This window comes from Cervus canadensis, chromosome 17 (genome assembly GCF_019320065.1).
Source record: "Cervus canadensis isolate Bull #8, Minnesota chromosome 17, ASM1932006v1, whole genome shotgun sequence".
Classification (NCBI taxonomy): domain Eukaryota; kingdom Metazoa; phylum Chordata; class Mammalia; order Artiodactyla; family Cervidae; genus Cervus; species Cervus canadensis.
The window spans coordinates 11,929,200-11,947,750 of NC_057402.1; the positions used below are offsets into that span (position 1 = coordinate 11,929,200).

At 56.9% G+C, this 18,551-nt stretch overlaps 1 protein-coding gene across 3 annotated transcripts in view; it reads left to right on the top strand.

Annotated features, from left to right (window-relative positions):
• The first annotated feature begins 934 nt into the window (after positions 1–934).
• The window catches only part of ITPK1 (inositol-tetrakisphosphate 1-kinase), a 155,343-nt gene continuing 137,726 nt past the window's right edge, over positions 935–18,551 (top strand). For 2 of the 3 annotated variants that reach the window (XM_043489524.1, XM_043489525.1), the window contains exon 1: positions 935–1,090. Coding sequence is in view for 1 of the 3 variants with exons in the window: in XM_043489523.1 (XP_043345458.1) it covers positions 1,711–1,805 (95 nt within the window). In the remaining 2 variants the exon portion in view is untranslated. Of the gene's footprint in view, positions 1,091–1,573; positions 1,806–18,551 lie in introns of all 3 variants that reach the window. The other variant, XM_043489523.1, reaches the window with a different exon arrangement.

Genomic DNA, 18,551 nt, shown 5'->3' on the forward strand with positions numbered 1-18,551 from the left:
ACCTCTGTGCTTCCTCCTGGAATCTGGTGTGGACAAGCTTCACCTATGCAGCTCGGAAGGCCTGCAGGAAGAGGGATAGGGAAGCTGTAATTAGGGGAAGAAGGCAGGCCCGTAGGGCTGGGCCTTAGAGAATAAGCTCCAGCCTGGTCACCCCTAACCACTTGGTTCTTCCATTTCTCCCTGCCTCTATTCAAGCCACCCCCAATTCTCAGGCCTGTCAGCCTCATCCTTATTTTCCAAGGTCAGCTTAAATGTCTTCCCTGAAAACCGGAGACCCTTTCCACTCCACCCCACCCATTTTTCCTGCTGTGGCCTGGGGAGTGATGCCCACTTGGCCCAGACTCTTTGAAGGCAGGATGCTCCCCTAGGGCCCTACAGGGAAACCAAGGGTGCTAGCCACTCTGATGCTTGAGCTTCTAGTTTTTCCCCTCCTTGCCTCTCCGTTGGAGGGAACCCAGAGTGTGTCTAGTGGTTAACCTCCTTAAGCCTGAGAAGGCCCCTGGGAGTTTATGTCCCCAACCCCAGGGGCCCCCATCCTGGGCCTGGGTCTGTCCCCTCCGGGGAAGACAGATGATCTCATCGAGTGTCTGCATCTGCCGCGCCCCCCCGCCCCCCCCTCCCCAGCCACGCCCCCCCCCCCCCCCCCGCTCGTCCCGCGCCCTCTGCTGCAGTTGGGGCTGAATACTGCTCAGGATACAGAGATGCTTTTGATGAATGAAATTCAAGTGGCTCGATCACTCCGAAAGGACAGGCAGAAAGTGCCCACACCGCCACTCCTCCCGTTCCTTTAAAAAAGTAAAAGCACTTGGCAAGGATCGCCGTAAATCCAGCCCTGCTCCCTCCGACCCCCAAGCTCCGCCGCTGAGCCTTTCACAGAAACACGCACCAAAGAACCAGACCCGGGGGGAGGGCGCGGCGCCTTTAAGAGGCGGCGGGCAGTGCTGCCCCCTGGCGGCCGGCGCTCACGCGCTTCCTCCGCCCCGGCGGGGTCCAGCGGGCCGGCTGGCCTGGTCAGCGCGGTGGTGGCCACGGCGGCGGGCCGCGCGCCGGGGCGAGGACCAGGACGAGGAGGAAGTGGCGGCGGCGGCGGGTGAGGACGGCGGGGGCGCGGGCGCGGGGGGGGGCGGTGGCGCGGCGGCCGCGTGCGCCCTGCCGGGGTCCGAGCGCGTCGGGAGGGGCACGCGCCCGGCTCGGATCGGCCGAACTCGTCGCCGGGGGCTCGGAGGGGAGGGCCCCCAGCGATCGAGAGCGAGAAGGAGGGCCGGGAGGAGGGACTTGGGGGCGGCGCGTAGCCCAAGCTCGGGAGCCGATCGTCGGTGGCCGCCGCTGGAGGGCGTGCGGCTCGGTTCCGAGCGCCGGGAGGGCGGCGCCGGCGAGGGAGGGCCTGCCTCCTCTCCTCCCCGGCCCGGCCCGGCGCTCGCGAACTTGCGCGCCCGGAGCCCCGCAGGCGGCGGGGGCGTGGGCGGCGGCGGCGCGGGCGGCCCCCGCGCGGTGGCAGCCAGTGGAATGCCGCGCTGAGCGCCGCTCCCTCCGCCCGGGCGCCCGCCCCGCCCCGGCCCGCCCCTCCCGGCAGGACTGCGCGCCCGGAGCCCCGTTCCGCGTCCCCGCCGCCGGGAGGAGGTGCCCGCACGCTCGCGGCGCGCGCCGGGCCGCCAGACTCGGCCTGTGGGCGATTTCCTCCGGACCCGAGCTCCCCGCCCGAAGAGGAAGATGCAGACCTTTCTGAAAGGGAAGAGAGTTGGCTACTGGCTGAGCGAGAAGAAAATCAAGAAGCTGAATTTCCAGGCCTTCGCCGAGCTGTGCAGGTAAGGAGGGACGGGGCTCCGGCCCCCCCCACCCCCCGGGGACCCCCGGCCTGAGCCCCCGGTTCAGCCTCGGGGGGCGGGGGGCTGTTTCCGGAGGTTAGAGCGAAACGGGAAGAAACGGTGCGCGGGGACACTGAGTCCGAGTAGCCAGGTGGCTGTGGTGTTCGAGGGAAGCGGTGGGCAGTACGAGCGGTGTGGCACGGACCAGGGCTCTCACGTGCACGGGGACCCCGCGTGCGGAGACCCCTGGCTCCCCCGGGCGTGACGGGAGCGCTGCTGAAGGTGGCAGAGGGACCTGGGAAATGGGGGGAATCCACGCTGTCTGCCCGTGGCTGGAGGTTACTTTTGGACTGGAGTGGTCCTCTTCCTTCGTCCCCGTTCTCTTCGTAGAGGAGGGCACCCATGTTTGTGTGTTTGCGGAGCACCTACTAGGTGCCCCGCCGGCGCAGCTCTCTTTGCAAGAATCTGTCATTGCATGTCACTGGATTAAGCCTCTTTGAAGCGAGTAGCAGTACTTGGCGTGTAGGTGATTTGCTGTCTCATTAGAGCCTCGCACCAGCCTTGAGAATCGGCTGGGTTGGTGATTCTGGGCCACGTGTCTGAGAGGGGGGGAAATCCATCCGCAGAGAGGTGGGTACCTGGCCCGGGGTCCCACAGCCAGGGAGTGGCTGGTGCAGAATGTAAACGTTTGTGTAGAATGGCCTTCTTCCCTCGAGGTCCCCACCCCCCACTCCATACAGTTCCTTAGTGGGGGAGACTCCAGGTGTTTTAATAAGATGGGGTCACGTTCTTAGTCCATTACAGATGCATCCAGTCTTGGGTTGGCTTTGCCTCACCTTGTTCCCCTATGGTGGCTTTGCCTCTGAGAAGCCCTTAGTTAAATCCTGGTCTCAGTGAAAGCTTCAGAGAATCTAGCTCCCCAAGCCTTTTGCAAACTCCAGGTGGAAAACCTTTTGTTATGCCGTGTCTACACTTGGTAGATTTGATTCTCAAAAATGGGCCCCCCTTGCATTTTTGTCCCTGTTGGGTCACCAAACATAATGATGAATTGAACAATTGAGTTTCCTTATCTCCTGGCATGCGGAGCGAGTGGCTGGTCTGAGCTGGCCTGTGCAGGCTGGCACAGCACCTCTGTGCCCCTCTCATGCCTGTCCCCAGGGCCTGCTGCTCCTTGGCCTGTTCCAGCCCTGCAGGCGCCCTGCTCCCCGCAGCCAGAGGGGCGCACCTTGTCTAAAACAGCTCCTGGTTGCGCATCCCTCGGTCTGGGGATGGAGTTGGCTGCTGCCTCTCCTGCTGGCTTCCCTGGGAGAAAGCACGCTTTTCATTTTCAGGAGGGCATGCCAAATGACCGGGAAATTCACAAGGAAACGGGGAGGAACTTGCAGCCAGAGCCCTGGAAGTGTGAGGACTTTTGCAGCCTTAGAAAGGGGCGCTTGAACACACACATGTGGACGATGTGCCCTAGACACTGAAGACATGTGCAGAAACCCCTTTGACGTGTTCTTGAAATCTGGTTCTGGTGTTGGGTGCCCGAGCTCCCCCTGCAGTCATCTGAGACTTGGGAAATCCCCACTGATACCTTGCACCCTTTCTCCTGAGGTCTTTCTCTATTTGTGTCGTCCTGTGCCTGCAGCTGAAGCACGAGGCTTATCATCTGGTTGGTATGTTTTGCTTGGTAATTAGGAGGCTCTCGCAACACAGTCCCAGCCGAGACTGAGACTTGTGGCTGGGTCCTCAGGCTGTACTTGCAGACTGCCTTTCCCTCCCCAGAGACCCCCCTACCCTTAAACACTGGGGGGTTCAGGGCAAGCTGTGATGTCAACCGTTCCGGGGAAGCTCCAGCCTGGAGTGTTCATTTCTCTGAAAGAGTGGTTGCGTTCAAAGTCTAGTTGCCTTCTTCTGGCCAAAATATTGACTTCAAAGAGGGGAAGGGAAATATCTGGGTCATTCTAGAACCTCAGGAAACCCAATTTGTGTTTTCATCAGGGGAGCCTTAGCTATTTTGTCGCTTAAGCTTAGGAAGGAAAGGAAAACACCGAAAAGAATTTTTCTGTTTCTTCTCTCCTTTATTATGGATACTTTCAGGGCGGCGCCCCCTGGTGGCCGCGTGTCTGTACTGGGTGCAAAGTACTCCCACCCTCTAGAGTGGCCAGAGTCCTTTGCCCGCTGGTGGGTGTGATGAAAGTGCTGGTGCAGTTTCAGTGGCCGAGAGGGGCTGTGGACGGACATTGTCACGTGGGGTTCCCATTTGGATGGGTGAAGAATCATCCCCGAGTTCCATAGTGAAAAAGTCCAGAGATGTTTGAAAATGGCTTGAGGCCCTGCTGCAAATGTTTGGGGCAGTATCAGCAGCGGGGAGGATGACCTGAACGCAGCAGGGTGAGTTGTTTAGCCAAATGTCAGGCCTTGTAAAAAAGAAAATCTTAGGACGGGAAGGGAGATCTTGTCTACCCAGCCCCTTTGTTTCACAGGCGCGAGACGGGGCAGGCTCCATACTCTGTTCCTTTTGTTCGGCTACTAGAATGGCTTCACCCCGGGCACCTCGAGATCCATACGGAAAGCAAGCCCTTTCTCCATGGGCGCCTCTAGCAGTTGGGCGGACCCCCTCATCATCGTCAGGGGCATGCTGCCGTTTTGTCGTGGAGATTCTGCCTTGCAATCCTGAGCTGTGGCCTCAGCAAGCGTATTGTCTGCCCTCCGAGGAGCATCGCCCCCTGCAGGTGTCCATGGGCTGTTGGAGCAGGTCCCACCAGGACACTTAGCAGGCGGGAGGGCCGCCCCTTCACACCCTGGTCCTGCCTTGTTTATTAATAAGTTCTTGGCCTACAATAGGCCAGAGCTCTGGGAGGCTCCAGGAGGAGGGAGCTGGGAGTTTGATGTTAACAGTAACTTGGCCTCTAGGGTGGCCCATACCTTCAGGGCCTACATTCCTTTATTTTAATTTCTTTTAATTTTAAAAATTCTATACTTTTTGACTGCGCTGGGAGGCATCTGGGATGTCAGTTGCCTGACCAGGGATCGAACCTGCGCCCCCTGCAGTGGAAGCAAGTGTCTCAAGGAACCTCCCTCTGGCTCCTTGACAGATGCGCCTCGACTCGGCTTGTTTCTGGCGGGATTGTTCGTTCCCGACACTTGCCCGTGAGTCTCCCCCTCTCCACGGGGATGGCTCTGCTTGTGTCCTCTTGGCCTCCCGCCTGCCTGCCCCTTCCCCTCACCCTGGAGCAGCCTCAAGGCTTTCTCACACGCAGAAGGGACTTCAGAGGGGAAGCCGAAAAGTAAAGCTGTTAGTTGAAAATGTCGGGTGATTTTTTTTTTTAAATGCGCTCCGTCCTCCACGGTGGCCCGTGTGGACGTGCTGGCTGACCCGGTTCACTGTGTCCACGTTTTCTGTGTCAGCCCTCCAGCGCCTCGCATCACCGTTCCTCTTTCCTGTGGCTGAACTTGTGTTGGAGGCGGTGGTGGAAATACACAAGACGTCGCACAGCTTTTTGGTGTAAAATGTGTCCTCTGTCCATCTTTACCGTCACGTCACCTGACCCGAATGCTTTCTTTCCTGGAACCTCATCTCACGTCATCCTCTCAGCAGCCCAGGGTGGCAGAATGGGGAAACTGAGGCTCAGGCCACATGAAGGACTTGGATTTGAAGTGGAGGGCTTCCCTGAGCCCAGACCCCAGGCCTTTACACCTGAGGATGTGGCTGCCTTGTTTATTAATAAGTTCTTTGCCCAGGTTAGGCCGGGGCTCTGGGAAGCTGCAGGAGGAGGGGGCTGGGAGTTTGCTGTTAACAAGAACCTGGCCTCTCAGGTGGCCCATACCCTCAGGGCCTGCATACCTTTATTTTTATTTTATTTTTTTAATGTTTAAAATTTTTTGCTTTCTGGCCATGCTGCGAGGCATGAGGGATGTTAATTCCCTAACCAGGGATTGAACCTGCGCCCCCTGTGGTGGAAGCGCTGTGTCTTATCCATTGGCCTGCCAGGGAAGTCCCCATTCCTTTCATTCCTTTCTTTAAATGGAGGACTCTAGAAGGTTCGTTTTTTTTGCTGGGAGGATTTAGCATGGTTCTATACTGGTATTCTTTTGGGAGATTCATAGTGGGGAGGAAGGAGAATCGTTTCCAGGGTTAAGTGATGCTGGTCTGTGAGTGGGTTTTTTTTCCTTTCTTTTTCTGTTTCTCTTAATGTTTGGATCTGGTATGATTTTGGGGGCATGGGGGTGAGAGGAGGTACTGACTTAAGTATCCTTTGTAGCTGCTCACTGGGACTGTCCATACTCAGCCTTTCAAATAAACACGTTCCACCAGTCTCCGGCGGGGGTGAACTGGGCTTCCCGTGGGAGAAGATGGACCGTAAGGGCCACTGCCGTCTGCCACTGCCGGGCCTGCCTCGACAGCGGGCCACCCATGTGACCTGGGCTTCTGTCTCAGTGTCCTCACTTGTAGAGTGAGGCTGATGACAATATTCTCTCAGGGTTATGGGGGACCCCGACCGTGCCTGGAACTCTGTGGGTGGTGGTTGCTGCTGTTACTTTTTAATTGGTCCTTGGGGAGTGGGTGAGTGGGCGTCTGCCCACAAATGTCTGTCTATTCCTGGATCTTGGGCATTTGCAGGTTGAGTGTTCCTGGTTGGGGCCGTTTTTGAGCGACCTTGAAGTCCAGGAGGGAGGCTGACTGCTCATCCTGCCTGGGTGTGGGTCTGGGGCAAGGCTGGGGGTGCAGGTGGGGGGCGCCTACCGTGCCTGCTGCCCTGCCAGCATCTGCCTACACACCCAGCCCGCGGGGATCCTACAGCCCCTGGGAAGTCGGGCCTGCTGTCTTCACCTGTTTTATGGATGTGGAGCCTGAAGAAATTTTGTTAACGCAAGATGACACTTTTGTTTTTTCAAGTTTGGAGATTTAAGAGGAGTTTGTACTGGGTTTCCTGAAAATGCCCAAGAGTCTCCATGCCAATCATGCTCCTGTTATTATTAGCTCACATTTATTGTTTTATCTTTTTGAATATTTAATACATGCCTGTGTTAAAACCTAGAGGACTCAAAATACACAATGAAAAGGACTCAAAATACACAATGAAAAGTCAGTCTATTTCCTTCTTGTTCTTGAGTTCTGGTCACTCAGGGACACGCGCTGTGGGCAGTCTCTTTCTCTTGAGGTGGTTTTTTTTTTTTAAACTTAAAAAAAAAATTGAATGATTCTTGAAATTCTGTGGTACTTTACAGTTTTCAAAAGTTTCACACATGTGATTTTGTATGTGTGTGACAGTCGCTAGGTCATGTCCGACTCTTGCGACCCCATGGACAGTAGCCCGCTAGGATCCTCTGTCCATGGGATTCTCCAGGCAAGAATACTGCAGTGGGTTGTCATGCCCTCCTCAGGGGAATCTTCCCGATCCAGGGCTAGAACCTGGGTCTTCCGCATTGCAGGCAGATTCTTTACCGTCTGAGCCACCAGGGAAGCCCCACATGATTTTGTATGATCATATAATAACCTTTTTAAAAAATCCCCTATTCCTATGCCCCCCCCCCCCCGAGGGTTTTGTGCAAAACACAGGGCACGCATGTATGGGTCTCTTCCACACGTATTGTTCTGTCCTTGACTCTTTTCATGAAACGCTGTGTCTTAGAGAAGCTGCCTGTCACTGCTTCTCTGGGGACACTTCTTCTGTATCACTTACCTCCTTTCTTTAACGGCTGTGGATTCCAGGTGTTAAAACAATGGACCCTATTTCTTGCCCTGTGCTTGGCATCTGCCGGTGTAGATGGTAGGCAGGGCGTGCTCCATCCCCTGGTCTGGGTGCTCATTGCCAGATGAGTGAGCCCTGGGTCAAAGGCACAGGCGTTTGACTTTTTCCGGGGCAGTTCTGAAACCACTCACCAGGACAGGGCGTTGCTCGCCAGTGACAGCCAGCGGAAGGACTTGTCACCCACTCCCTCCCCAGCGCAGTGGTGGACAGTTTTGATCTTGGCCACACACATGGGTGAGAAATGATACTGTTGGTTTGCATTTGACCGGAGGACTGAGTTCCCGTCAGCAGGGGTGGCCGTGCTTGCCCGGCAGAGCTCGGCTCACTTGTGCGTCAGGCTGGGGCCTCCCTCCCAACCCCTGGGCCCTCCTGCCTCCTCTCCTCGAGGTTTAGCAGGTTTGGGGCATTCAGCAAAGGCCCACTTAGCGAAGTGCCGCATGAGAGTTGGCTGTTAAAGAGGGTTTCTGTTCCTCTTTGTGTTTTGAGTTCAGTTGGTAAGCCGGCTTTTTGCAGGAATATTCTGGTACCTTCTTTTTAGAAAGCCAGATTCATTTAGAAAGCATGTGGTCATCCAGGAGCTGAGCACTTACTCCTTGCCTGGCAAAGCCACCGTGTGGGGCTCAAAGCACCATCCCTCTTGGTGCGGGAATCCTTCTCTGCTGGCCGGCCTGGGTGTGTGCGGCCTTGCTGGGAGGGGAGCGTCGAGCTCCGCAGGGGGGCCCAGGCTGGGTGGGGTGGCTGGTCCCAGGTCACACTGTGGGATGTGGGGCGTGGGGGGGTCACCTCACTCCTAGACCAGCGCCCTCTCCCCACCGCCTGCTTTCAAACAGCGCTTCCGGAGCTGTGAATGAGGCCGTTCCCACTGGGCTGTTTGAATTCTGCCTGCTGCTTTGTCTTGCCGGCTCCCAGCCACCCTGAGAAGGCAGCTGCCCCTGCGGCCCGGGGCCTCTGTCTCCAGCCGGGCCCATCATGGTGGCGGGGCGGGGGATCGTGACAGCCCCTGGGGGTGCCTCGCACCCCCACCCCCCATCTTGAGGGCTCGGGGGTGGATCTGATGCTGGCCGTAGGGATTTGAGAACCACTCCCATGAAGGAACCCTCCCTCCCCCACCAACTCCTGCCCCTTCCCTCCCAGGCCCGTGGGTGTGGGGTGCCCACCCTGTTAACCGCCCTTGGTGGTCCCCGCCGGCAGAACCCGCTGGGTCCACTCTGCACAGCCACCAGCCGCCCTGGGGGAGCCGCGGGACACACAGGCCAAAGTCCTCCCAAGGACGGCTTCTGAGAGATGCTAGGTTTGTGTTTCCCTTACTTAGGATCTCGAACCCTTAGTGCCTCCTGGCTGCCCTCGTTATTTCTCCCTGCTCCTTGTCTGTCTCTTTCCTTTGCCGGGTGGGTTCCATAAAGGTCGAGACTCGGGCAGTTCTGTTCCCTGGTGAAACCCCCCAGTGCTTACACCCGTGCACACAGTAGGCGCTCAGAGAGGGTGTCTGTTAGTGGGTGAAGGAGCTGACCGGCGGGCTTGAAGCCTTCGCCAGGTCCCTGTGGCTCAGCCAGAGTGGCTTGTGACCTTGGAGTGCCCTGGGCCAGGAAGGAAACCCCAGGCTGAAGGTGGTGGGTCCCAGGTCGGGTCATCGGCTTTATTCCTTCATTTTTTTTCTTTATTTTTTTATTGAAGGATAACTGCTTTGCAGAATTTTGTTTTCTGTCAAACCTCAACATGAATCAGCCATAGGTATAATATATCCTCTCCCTTTTGAAACGCCCTCCAGTCTCCCGCCCCATCCCACCCATCTAGGTTGATACAGAGCCCCTGTTTGAGTTTCTTGAGCCATACAACAAATTCCCGTTGGTTATCTATTTTACATATGGTATTCTTTCATTAAAAAAAAAATTATTTATTTACTTGGCTGTGCTGGGTCTTCTTTGCGGCATGGGCTTTTCTCTAGTTGCACCGAGTGGGGGCTACTCTATTTACGGGGTGCAGGAAGCCTCTTACCGCAGTGGCTTCTCCTGGTGTGGAGCACGGGCTCTAGGCCTCGAGGGCTTCAGTACTTGCTGCACGCGGGCTCAGTAGTTCAGGCTCTAGAGCACCGGCTCTATAACTGTGGCACTTGGGCTTAGTTGTTCTGCGGCATGTGGGATCTTCCTGGATCAGGGATCAACTCCGTGTCTCTTGCATTGGCAGGTGGATTCTTTACCACTGAGCCACCAGGCGCACCTCATTCCCTCATTCTTTCATTCACTCAGCAAGTCCTGACCCTCCACCCTGGCCCGCCCTGTGCAAGTGCTGGTCCCTGCCCTCCTGTGCCCAGAGGCTTGGTGGGGAGATGAAGGGAAACCAGCACACAGACACATTTAAAATGCTGCACGGTGGAGCTAGAGCCAGGAAGCCTGCGGATGGGAGAGCCGTGGCAGGAGCAGCTGCAGCTACTTCAGCACTGTGTGGCCAGAGAAGGCCTCTCTGAGGAGGTGATGTTAGTAAGAGCAAGTGCCCATTCCTCTGGGAGGCAAAGAGCTGCAGGGCAGGTGGGGTCTGCTGTCTGGAGGTCACTCGCCCTGGCCTGCCTCTGCTGTGGCCCTGGGTGCCCTGAGGACCAAGGGCAGCCGTCTGGGTAAGGGCCGGTCAGTTTCCATGTTGGACAGGTGGTGGTCAGAGGAGGCAGCAGTGTTTATTCCGGTGGCCTTGTTCCCTGACAGTGTCAAAAGGGACCAGGTGGGTGGCCCTGGGACCTTCCTCCACCTGAGGCTGTGTTCTCGGGACCAGACAAGAGGATGAATACTCCCCTCTGGCCTGGTTCAGTCCAGCCTTTGTGTTCGGGAATGAGCTCTTCTGGCCTTGAGGGTGGGCTGGTGTGAGGGATGGATGGGGGACCCTATGACCTGTGTAGACCCTAGGCCAGCCGACCTTTCCTGAAGTTCACCTTAGGCCTTGGGTGCCCAGGGAGCAGGGGAAGGATGCTTGTTCTCTTTTACACTCATTTACCTTCCTCTAGGGGTTTCCCTGATGGCTCAGGGGGTAAAGAGTCTCCCTGCAGTGCAGGGGACATAAGAGACACAGGTTCGATCCCAGAGTCAGGAAGATCCCCTGGAGGAGGGCATGGCTACTCACTCCAGTATTCTTGCCTGGAGAATTCCATGGACAGAGGAGCCCGGCGGGCTATAGTCCATAGGATCGCATGAGTCGGACGCAGGACTGAGTGACTGATCACAGCACCTTCCTCTAGGCCAATGTTTGCTGAACTTGCCCAACAGAAGAAGCACTTGGGGCACCAGTGAAAAGCATATCCTTGAGTCCACCTGTCCCCCCTAAAAACCCTCCAGGGAAGGGGTCTGGGAGCCTCTTCTTAACAAGTGGCCTGACGATTCTTCTGGGAAACAGACACTGTCACTTCCCGAAGGGTGTTGCTAGGCCTCACCCCAGAACCATCAGGCGTGTTTGGCGCTGAGTTAACAGGCTAGAGCAGCCTCTTTACTGTGGGGCTTCTCTGGGACAGGGGCCTCCAAGAAGGCATCTGGGATGTAAAGGTTCTTGGGCTGGTTTGTCCCCAGAACCCCTGTGCAGGACTCATGTTCCCTGGAGCCCACCTGGGTAGCTCTGGTGTGGCACCCGCCATCCACTGCCTTGTTTGATCCTCATCACGTGGGGGGGGATGGGGTGGTGGCACCAGGCTGCCCCCCAGCTGCCCTACCTGCTGGTTGCCACCTTGTGGGCAGTGCTCTCTCCCCCCCTGATGGTGGGAAAGATGGAGGGCAGGAGGAGAAGGGGACCACAGGGGATGAGATGGTTGGATGACATCATCAACTCAATGGACATGAGTTTGAGTAAACTCCAGGAGTTGGTGATGGACAGGGAAGCCTGGCGTGCTGCAGTCCATGGGGTCACATAGAGTTGGACACCACTTGAGCGACTGAACAACAACAGCTCTCCCCTTTTAAAAATGGCTTGCCTCCGGTGCCTGTTTTGCACTGAAATTCCTTAGAGGCGGATCCCGGGGCCGGGGAGGAGCTGCTATGGTCTTTGCTCAGGAGACATTCCTGGGGACTGGCTCAGCCAGGTGCGCGCTGATTGATATATCAGGCAGGGGGCCGGGATCAGAGGCGGAGGGCGCAGCCCCTGGTCTGCAGTGTTGTCTGCAAACTCACTGGCTCATCAGCCTTCTGCCTGCTCGGGTCTTGGAGCCTGAGACCTAAAACCAGAACTGGGGGCTCATCCAGGAGGCCCCGATGCTGCAGAAGGGCTGTGTTCAGTGCCCCCTGCTCCCTCCAGTGACTCAAACCCAATTTCCGAGCAGGGGTGAGGCCTTCCACGGGCCAGGCACTATTGAAGATGGGGAATCTCCTCTCCAAGACGGGTGGTGTGTCTCCATCTGCCGGATGAGAACACAGAGGCATTGGGAGAGGGGAGATGACTTGCTGGTTCACCCGGCTGTGAGTGGCAGGGCTGGGACTCACCCTTGGGGCCCACTGACTCCTGAAACTGTGCTGTTTCCACCCTGCCAAGTGGCCTTCATCTTATCCGGGTACCACTGGCTTGAAACCCAGTTTCAGAAGAAAGTCGAGGCGTTCTCTTCTGAGCATCCTCTGAGGGTAGTGGTTGGGCCCCAAGGCGTGGCGGGTGGTGAGATGATTGTGCAGTTGGAGCAACAAGACTTGCCCGGTTGGCTGTGGATGACTGGTGAGTCATTCCACCTCCCCGAGCCTCTGTAAAGGGGGGCTTAGTACACCCACCTCCAGGGCTACTGAGCATGGAGTGCTTCATACGTGCTGGGACTCGCCCTCCCCACTGGCCCCCCCACCCAACCAGGCCAGGGTCTGGGGCCTCTGACACGTGTCTGGCCGGAGCCCCCAGCCCAGGGCAGACAAGGTATCCCCCCTGCCCCCTCCTCCCTCCTTTTCTGGTGTGGGGTCCTCCAGCACCCGTGACCAGGACACGGCTCTCTCTCTCTGCTTCCTGGGAGGGGCTGGGAGTGGTAGGTGGGTGCTGAGTGGAGGCCACTATGGGAGTTTCGCTTTCACTTCTACCTCGCACCCGTATCCATCCAACAGTCGAGGGCTAGGGTGTGGAAAACCCTCGGGCCCCTCCCTGGGGCACCCGTCCCAGTGCAGGTTGCTCGTCGCCCACTTCCCAGAGGGTGAGTCGGGGGTGGCCCCAGGCGTCTTCTCTTTGCAGAGCACCCCATTCATTCCTTTGTGCAGTCACACGGTGTGTATTTATTGAGTGCCTGCTGAATGCTGGACACTCTTGGGATCCATGCAGCAGTGAGCGCCCCAGGGCAGCCTGGGGCCATGGAAGGCTCTTCCTCACTGTGCGCGCTGGGCTGGGTCTGAGGGAGGGAGGTGTGGTAGGGAGGGGTGTCCAGGTTGTGGGGCTCTCTTCCATTCTCCCAGAGGGGATCGGGGACCTTGGAGAGAACGGGGGCATGTTGGCAGGTGTGGGGGTATTTGTGAGTCCCCAGGGGCTGTTGGGTTGGCTCTCATCTCCCAGGGCCCTGGGCATCTTTCTGAGGACCGTTCAGTGCTGTGGGCCTCCTGGGTTCTCTGTGGATGGAGTTTCCTCTTTGCGCCCCAGCCCGGGTTACGAAGGCCCAGAAAGATGCAGAGTGAGCCCCGAGTTTTAGACCCAGTAGATGGGGCAGCTTGGATTTGAACCTTGCCTTGCTGACACTAAAGCATATCTTCTTTAAGATTTTATCCTAGAAGTCCTAGCGCTCAAGCCCTTTGCAAGGGCTCCTTGAACCGAAAAGGAATGCTGGCCATTTCATCAGAGATCTGTTCCTGCCTCCGCGTGGGCAGGTCTGGGCAGGGACGCCTGGATCCTATCAGGAAAGAGTTCTGCTTCTTTCGAAATCAGCCCCAAGCCCCCCACCCTCACCGTGACCTGCACACAGGCACGGTGCTGCCTGTGCTCACGGGGTTGTGGGTTCTCAGACCTTTGCTACCTGACCCTCTGGGCATCAGAGCCCCTGCTGGTGAGAAATGTACTTATTTTTCTTATTCCCTTGGAGGTGCTGCTGTGGCTGCCCTGGTGGGGAGGGGACAGTGGGCTCCTTTGCATGAGGCTGTGGATGTCGTGGCATTGTTTCCAGTGTTGTAAGAATAGTTGAACCCTGGGCATAACAGTAGCTCCCCATCCTCGAGCTCCGGTCACCGGCCTGATCCTGTGCTTTAAGGCTGTCATTCCATGTGTGGAAACAGCCTCAGAGAGAGTAACTGACCTCCCAGTGTTTCATAGCTGGTCCCTCCATAGCTGGAGTGTGAGTTGAACAGCACTTCCTGTGAATCCAGAGCCCAGACTTTTGACCATTAGAGTTTATTTTCTTTGTAAGTGATGGCAGAGGATGAGAGGATGGCTTTCCTTTTGTCTGAGCTCTTTGCTAATGACCTGTCCTTAGCACCCCTCAGTTTTTCACTTTTCTCCTTTTCATTTTCAGTTTCATTTGGATACATGGCTTGTCTGGAATCAGGAAATTTAGGTGCCAGCTCAGGTGATGTTCACTCAGGCTGGGCATCAACTGAGACGCCTTTCAACAGCACTGCCATCCGTCTGTGGATGCTGAGTTTGGGTCTGCCGGTTTGTGATGTGCTCTGTCCAGACGGCATCACTCAGATTCGCAGAATCGCCCCATTCCTGCCGCTCAAGCTCCTTCCTTGAAATGCTCTGAGCCCATGTGGATGAGGCCCCATGGCCTTGTTATTGTTCAGTTGCTAAATCATGTCCAGCTCTCTGTGACCCTGTGGACTGCAGCACTCGAGGCTTCCGTGTCCTTCACCATCTCCCAGATTTGCTCAAACTCATGTCCATTGAGTCAGTGATGCCATCCAACCAGCTCATCCTCTGTCACCCCCTTCTCCTGCCCTCAATCTTTCCCAGCATCAGGATGTTTTCCAATGAGTCGGCTCTTTGCATCAGGTGGCCAAAGTATTGGAGCTTCAGCTTCAACATCAGTCCTTCCAGTGAGTATTCAGGATTGATTTTCTTTAGGATTGACTGGTTTGATCTCCTTGCTATCCAAGGGACTCTGCAGAGTCTTCTCCAACACCACAATTTGAAAGCATCAATTCTTAGGTGCTCAGCCTTCTTTATGGTCCAACTCTCACATCTGTACATAACTACTGGAAAAACCATAGCTTTGACTAGATGGACCTTTGTCAGCAAATTGACTTATACTTCCGTTTAAGTTGCCACGCGTGTCCCTTTCTGGGGTCACCTTGGGGAACCTTGGTGCTTTTTTTTCACTGAAGCTCGAGGGTTTCAGAAGCACCTTGGAAAGATCCCCAAAGCCCTGGAAGGCTCTTGGGAGCATTCTTTTTGGAGCCAATCCTTGGCTTCAGAAGTGGGAGATGCTTGTGAAGGAACTTGAAGAACTTGGAGGCAGAGGTGCTGGGTTCTCTCTGTGTGACTTTGGGCCAAGCCACTTAACCTGTCTGAGCCTTTCGTTTCTATACCCGAAATGGGAATTTTAGTGCCAGCCTGCAGCAGAATACTTTAACAGACTGGGTGAGCTGAGGCCGCTTGAGTCTTTTTTAGCACAAAGCCTGGCCCTTGATGGGCAAATGGTAAATACCGTTGTTCGTGTTAGTCAGCCATTAAAGGTTGATGGACCTTATGTTTGAGCTTATGTGTGAATAGTCCTCATGTCTGGGAAGAAGCTGGGAAGCTGAGTTCCAGAAGCCTCTTAGGTGGGGCCATGCTAGATTGCTTATGATGTCCCAGGGACAGTGTGTATCTTGGTCAGTGATGGGATGTGAATGCTGACACAGCCTTTTACTGCTTGGGTGGCCCCTCCCTGGTTTCTTAAAGGAAATTAACCCTGACTATTCATTGGAAGGACTGATGCTGAAGCTGAAGCTCCAACATTTTGGCCACCTGATGGGAAGAGCTGACTTGTTGGAAAAGACCCTGATGCTGGGAAAGATTGAGGGCAGGAGGAGAAGGGGGTGACAGAGGATGAGCTGGTTGGATGGCATCATTGACTCAATGGACATGAATTTGAGCAAACTCAGGGAGATAGTGGAGGACAGGTTAGCCAGGTGTGCTATAGTCCATGGGGTCGAAAAGAGTCGGACACGACTTAGTGATTAAAGAAGAATAACAATAACTGGGCCTTGATTTCCTGCTTGAGAGGAGTCAACCTGGTGTCTGTGCTCAGGAGGGGCTCAGCACACAAGCGTCTCCTTTCTTGTTTGGGCCAGAGACCATCTGTGCCAGAAGCAGGGAGGGCTGCCTCTCACTCCCCTGACCGGTAGTCAGGCTGTCTGTGTCGCCCGGTGATGGAGGGAAACCCCTCCGTTGCTGCTGAGATGCAGAGGTTCACCGTCGTAGAGCAGCAGGTTCCCCATGCCTCGGAGCCAGAAGGGGCCCGTGCAGGTGAGGATTTGCAGCTCAGAGCACCAGGCCTTGCAGGTTCAAGCACAACGTGCCGGGCCCTCATCCTGGAGTCCACGAGCGCGCCTCCTTTGGCCTCCAGGGAACTGCAGGTCGAATGCGAGGCCAGAGTATGTTCTGTTCTGTTCCGGGTCATGGTTGGCAGGCCCCTCCTTGACCAGGATGAATTCTTTGGTCCACAGATCCAGGTAGTTGGTGTCCCCCTGCCTCCATCCCGGTGGTCTTTCCTCCAGCCTTGCCAGGAATGCCAAAGGGGCGAGCTCTCTGAGATGCTCCACTGGGATGGGTGGGGGGTGGGTGGCCATGTGGGACACGGACAGTTCTGAGGGGAGGGGGGAGGATGGGGACTCCCCTGGGGGTGAGCCCGGAGGACTGGCCAGGTGCCCGCAAGTCTGTCTTCATCGGTGGAGGACACCACAGGGCAGCCGTATCCTCCAGGCTCTTGTCTCTCCATCAGCCGGCAGACGTGGAGAGTTATTGGGGTGAAGTTAATGATCTGAGCAGAAAAGCAGCTCTCTGGCTGATTCCTACGAGTCGCAGCAGTGTTTGTGTTTCGGTAGAAACCTCAGGGCCAACCAGGTTCAGTCGTAAAGGGGCTCCTGTGAGTGTGAACACCGTGCCGAGGCGGCTTCAGGTCCAGTGGATCCAGGGGCTCTCATGGTGTCTTTAGGACCTGGTCTCTCTCCCTCCTCAGTGTCCCTCGTGTGGCTTCGTTCTGAGGCCCAAGTGATGCAAGATGGGTCCTCACAGCTGACCTTTATTCAGAGTGCCGAGGTCCTCGTGTGGTATCACCTTTAATCTACATTACACCCCTTGGGGGTGGGGGCTTGGAGTGCCCCTGTTTCCTAATGGAAGGAGTGGAGGCCCCGAGGGGTTAAGGAACCAGCTCAGAGTCACAGCTAGCGGGTGGTGGGGCTGGGGTGGGAACCCGGGCTGGGGGCTTTGGGGCCTCCCCTCCACCTCGGAAGGGTCAGCCTGGGCCACACCCTCGTCCCTGAAGCAGCTGTGGGGGCCGGGGAGTGCCCGGTTCCTGACCCCATGGTCAGCATGTGGGCAGGGTGGGCCCACACCAGAAGCTGGGGACTTCCCTGCAGACAGCGGGCTGGCCACTGGGCAGCCAGGGGAGGGGGGGTGCTCCCCGGTTCTGGGCTCCAGGGCCGGCTGGTGGGAGGGTCGGGGCTTTTTGCCTGCCGGAGGGTTTGCAGCCAGACTCCAGGGTCAGGGCGCTGTTCCCAAGAGCGGGGTGACGGCCTGCAAGTGGGCCCCTGGCTTCCGCTTATCCCTGGTTTATCTCCACAGTCGGTCGGACCCAGGCAGATTCTGAGGGTGCTGGGCCCAGGGTCACGCCGGGGCGTCCTGGAGGAAGGGTTTATGTAACTCTTCCTGGAGGGATGGAGTTTGGGGTGTGGGGCGGAGCTGCCTGGAGGCCAGGGCAAGGGCTGGTGTCTTCCCTGTTCCGCCCGTCCGCGTCCCCGCGTCCCGTTGGGAGGAACTGTGGGTTTTGACACCAAGTATTTGGGGTGAAACAGTCTTGTGTTATGTAAACACGCTATTGCCCTGTGGCTGTTTGGCCCTGTCCCATGCTCACCGGGGAGCCCGCTGGGTTTCGCCTGTGAATTAGTGGGTGGGTGGGGGTCAGTCCTCCTGCAGAGGGGCGCGTCAGTGCTGGACGCGGAACCCCCCGCCGGCCCCTTCACGTCCCGGGAGGCCTGGCCGGAGGAGTCCACAGGGAAGCAGAGGGGGTGACTGGTGACTGGCTGGTGGTCCCACACCCAGGCCCTTCAGTCCCGAGGCCCCCGGTGAAGGGGCTGGGCCAGAGATGGGGAGAAGGCTCAGGTGCTGGGAGAGGGGGTCTGGTTAGGGTCTGGTTTTGGTCCCACATGGTTCCTTTCTCAAAGGACCCTTGAGAAGCCAGCAGCCACCCTGCTCAGAGCCTTTGTCAGGGCCCGCCAGCCGCTCTTCTTGGCCGTTGCCGGACTCTCATGGGCCGGTGGTTCTTTTTCGGGGCATAGCCTTTGGTGGCAGGTAGATAGCGGTGATGTGGGTGGGAAAACAGTGGAAAGAGGGCTGTCCCCGGCCCTCCCCTTTGCCCTGGCCACCGTGGGCTGCAGGCCTGGCCTGACCTTTGTCAGCAGGGCTTTCTGAGGCTGTGTGAGGAGGGAGCGGGGTCAGGAAGCTCAGATCTCATTCATTCTCACTATGAGCTGTGCGGCCTTCACCAGAGTCCCCTTCTGCGGGCCCCCAGCTCAGAGGCCGCGGCGAGCAAATTTGTGACCCGAAGCGTCCGGTTTAGCTGGCAGGACCGCTGGCCCGAGCTGTCAGCTCGGCAGGTTTGTTACGCGAGGCAGCGAGGAGGGGTCACTTCAGTTTATCAGCTGATAAAAACAGCACTTGGAAACAAACTAAGCTGAGAAGGTCAGTCATCTGCATGAAATTCTGCAGTCTCTCTTGGGCAGGTTCGCATCTGACTTGTGAATACCACTAAAACACTCTTATTACAAAGGAGTAACGAACCTGATCAAAATTTAAACCACACCAAAGAGCTTGCTGTGGAAAGCTGGTCTCCCTTAGACTTCACCCCAGGCCCTCGAGGCAGCCACATTGCCTTGTTCTCGCCTGT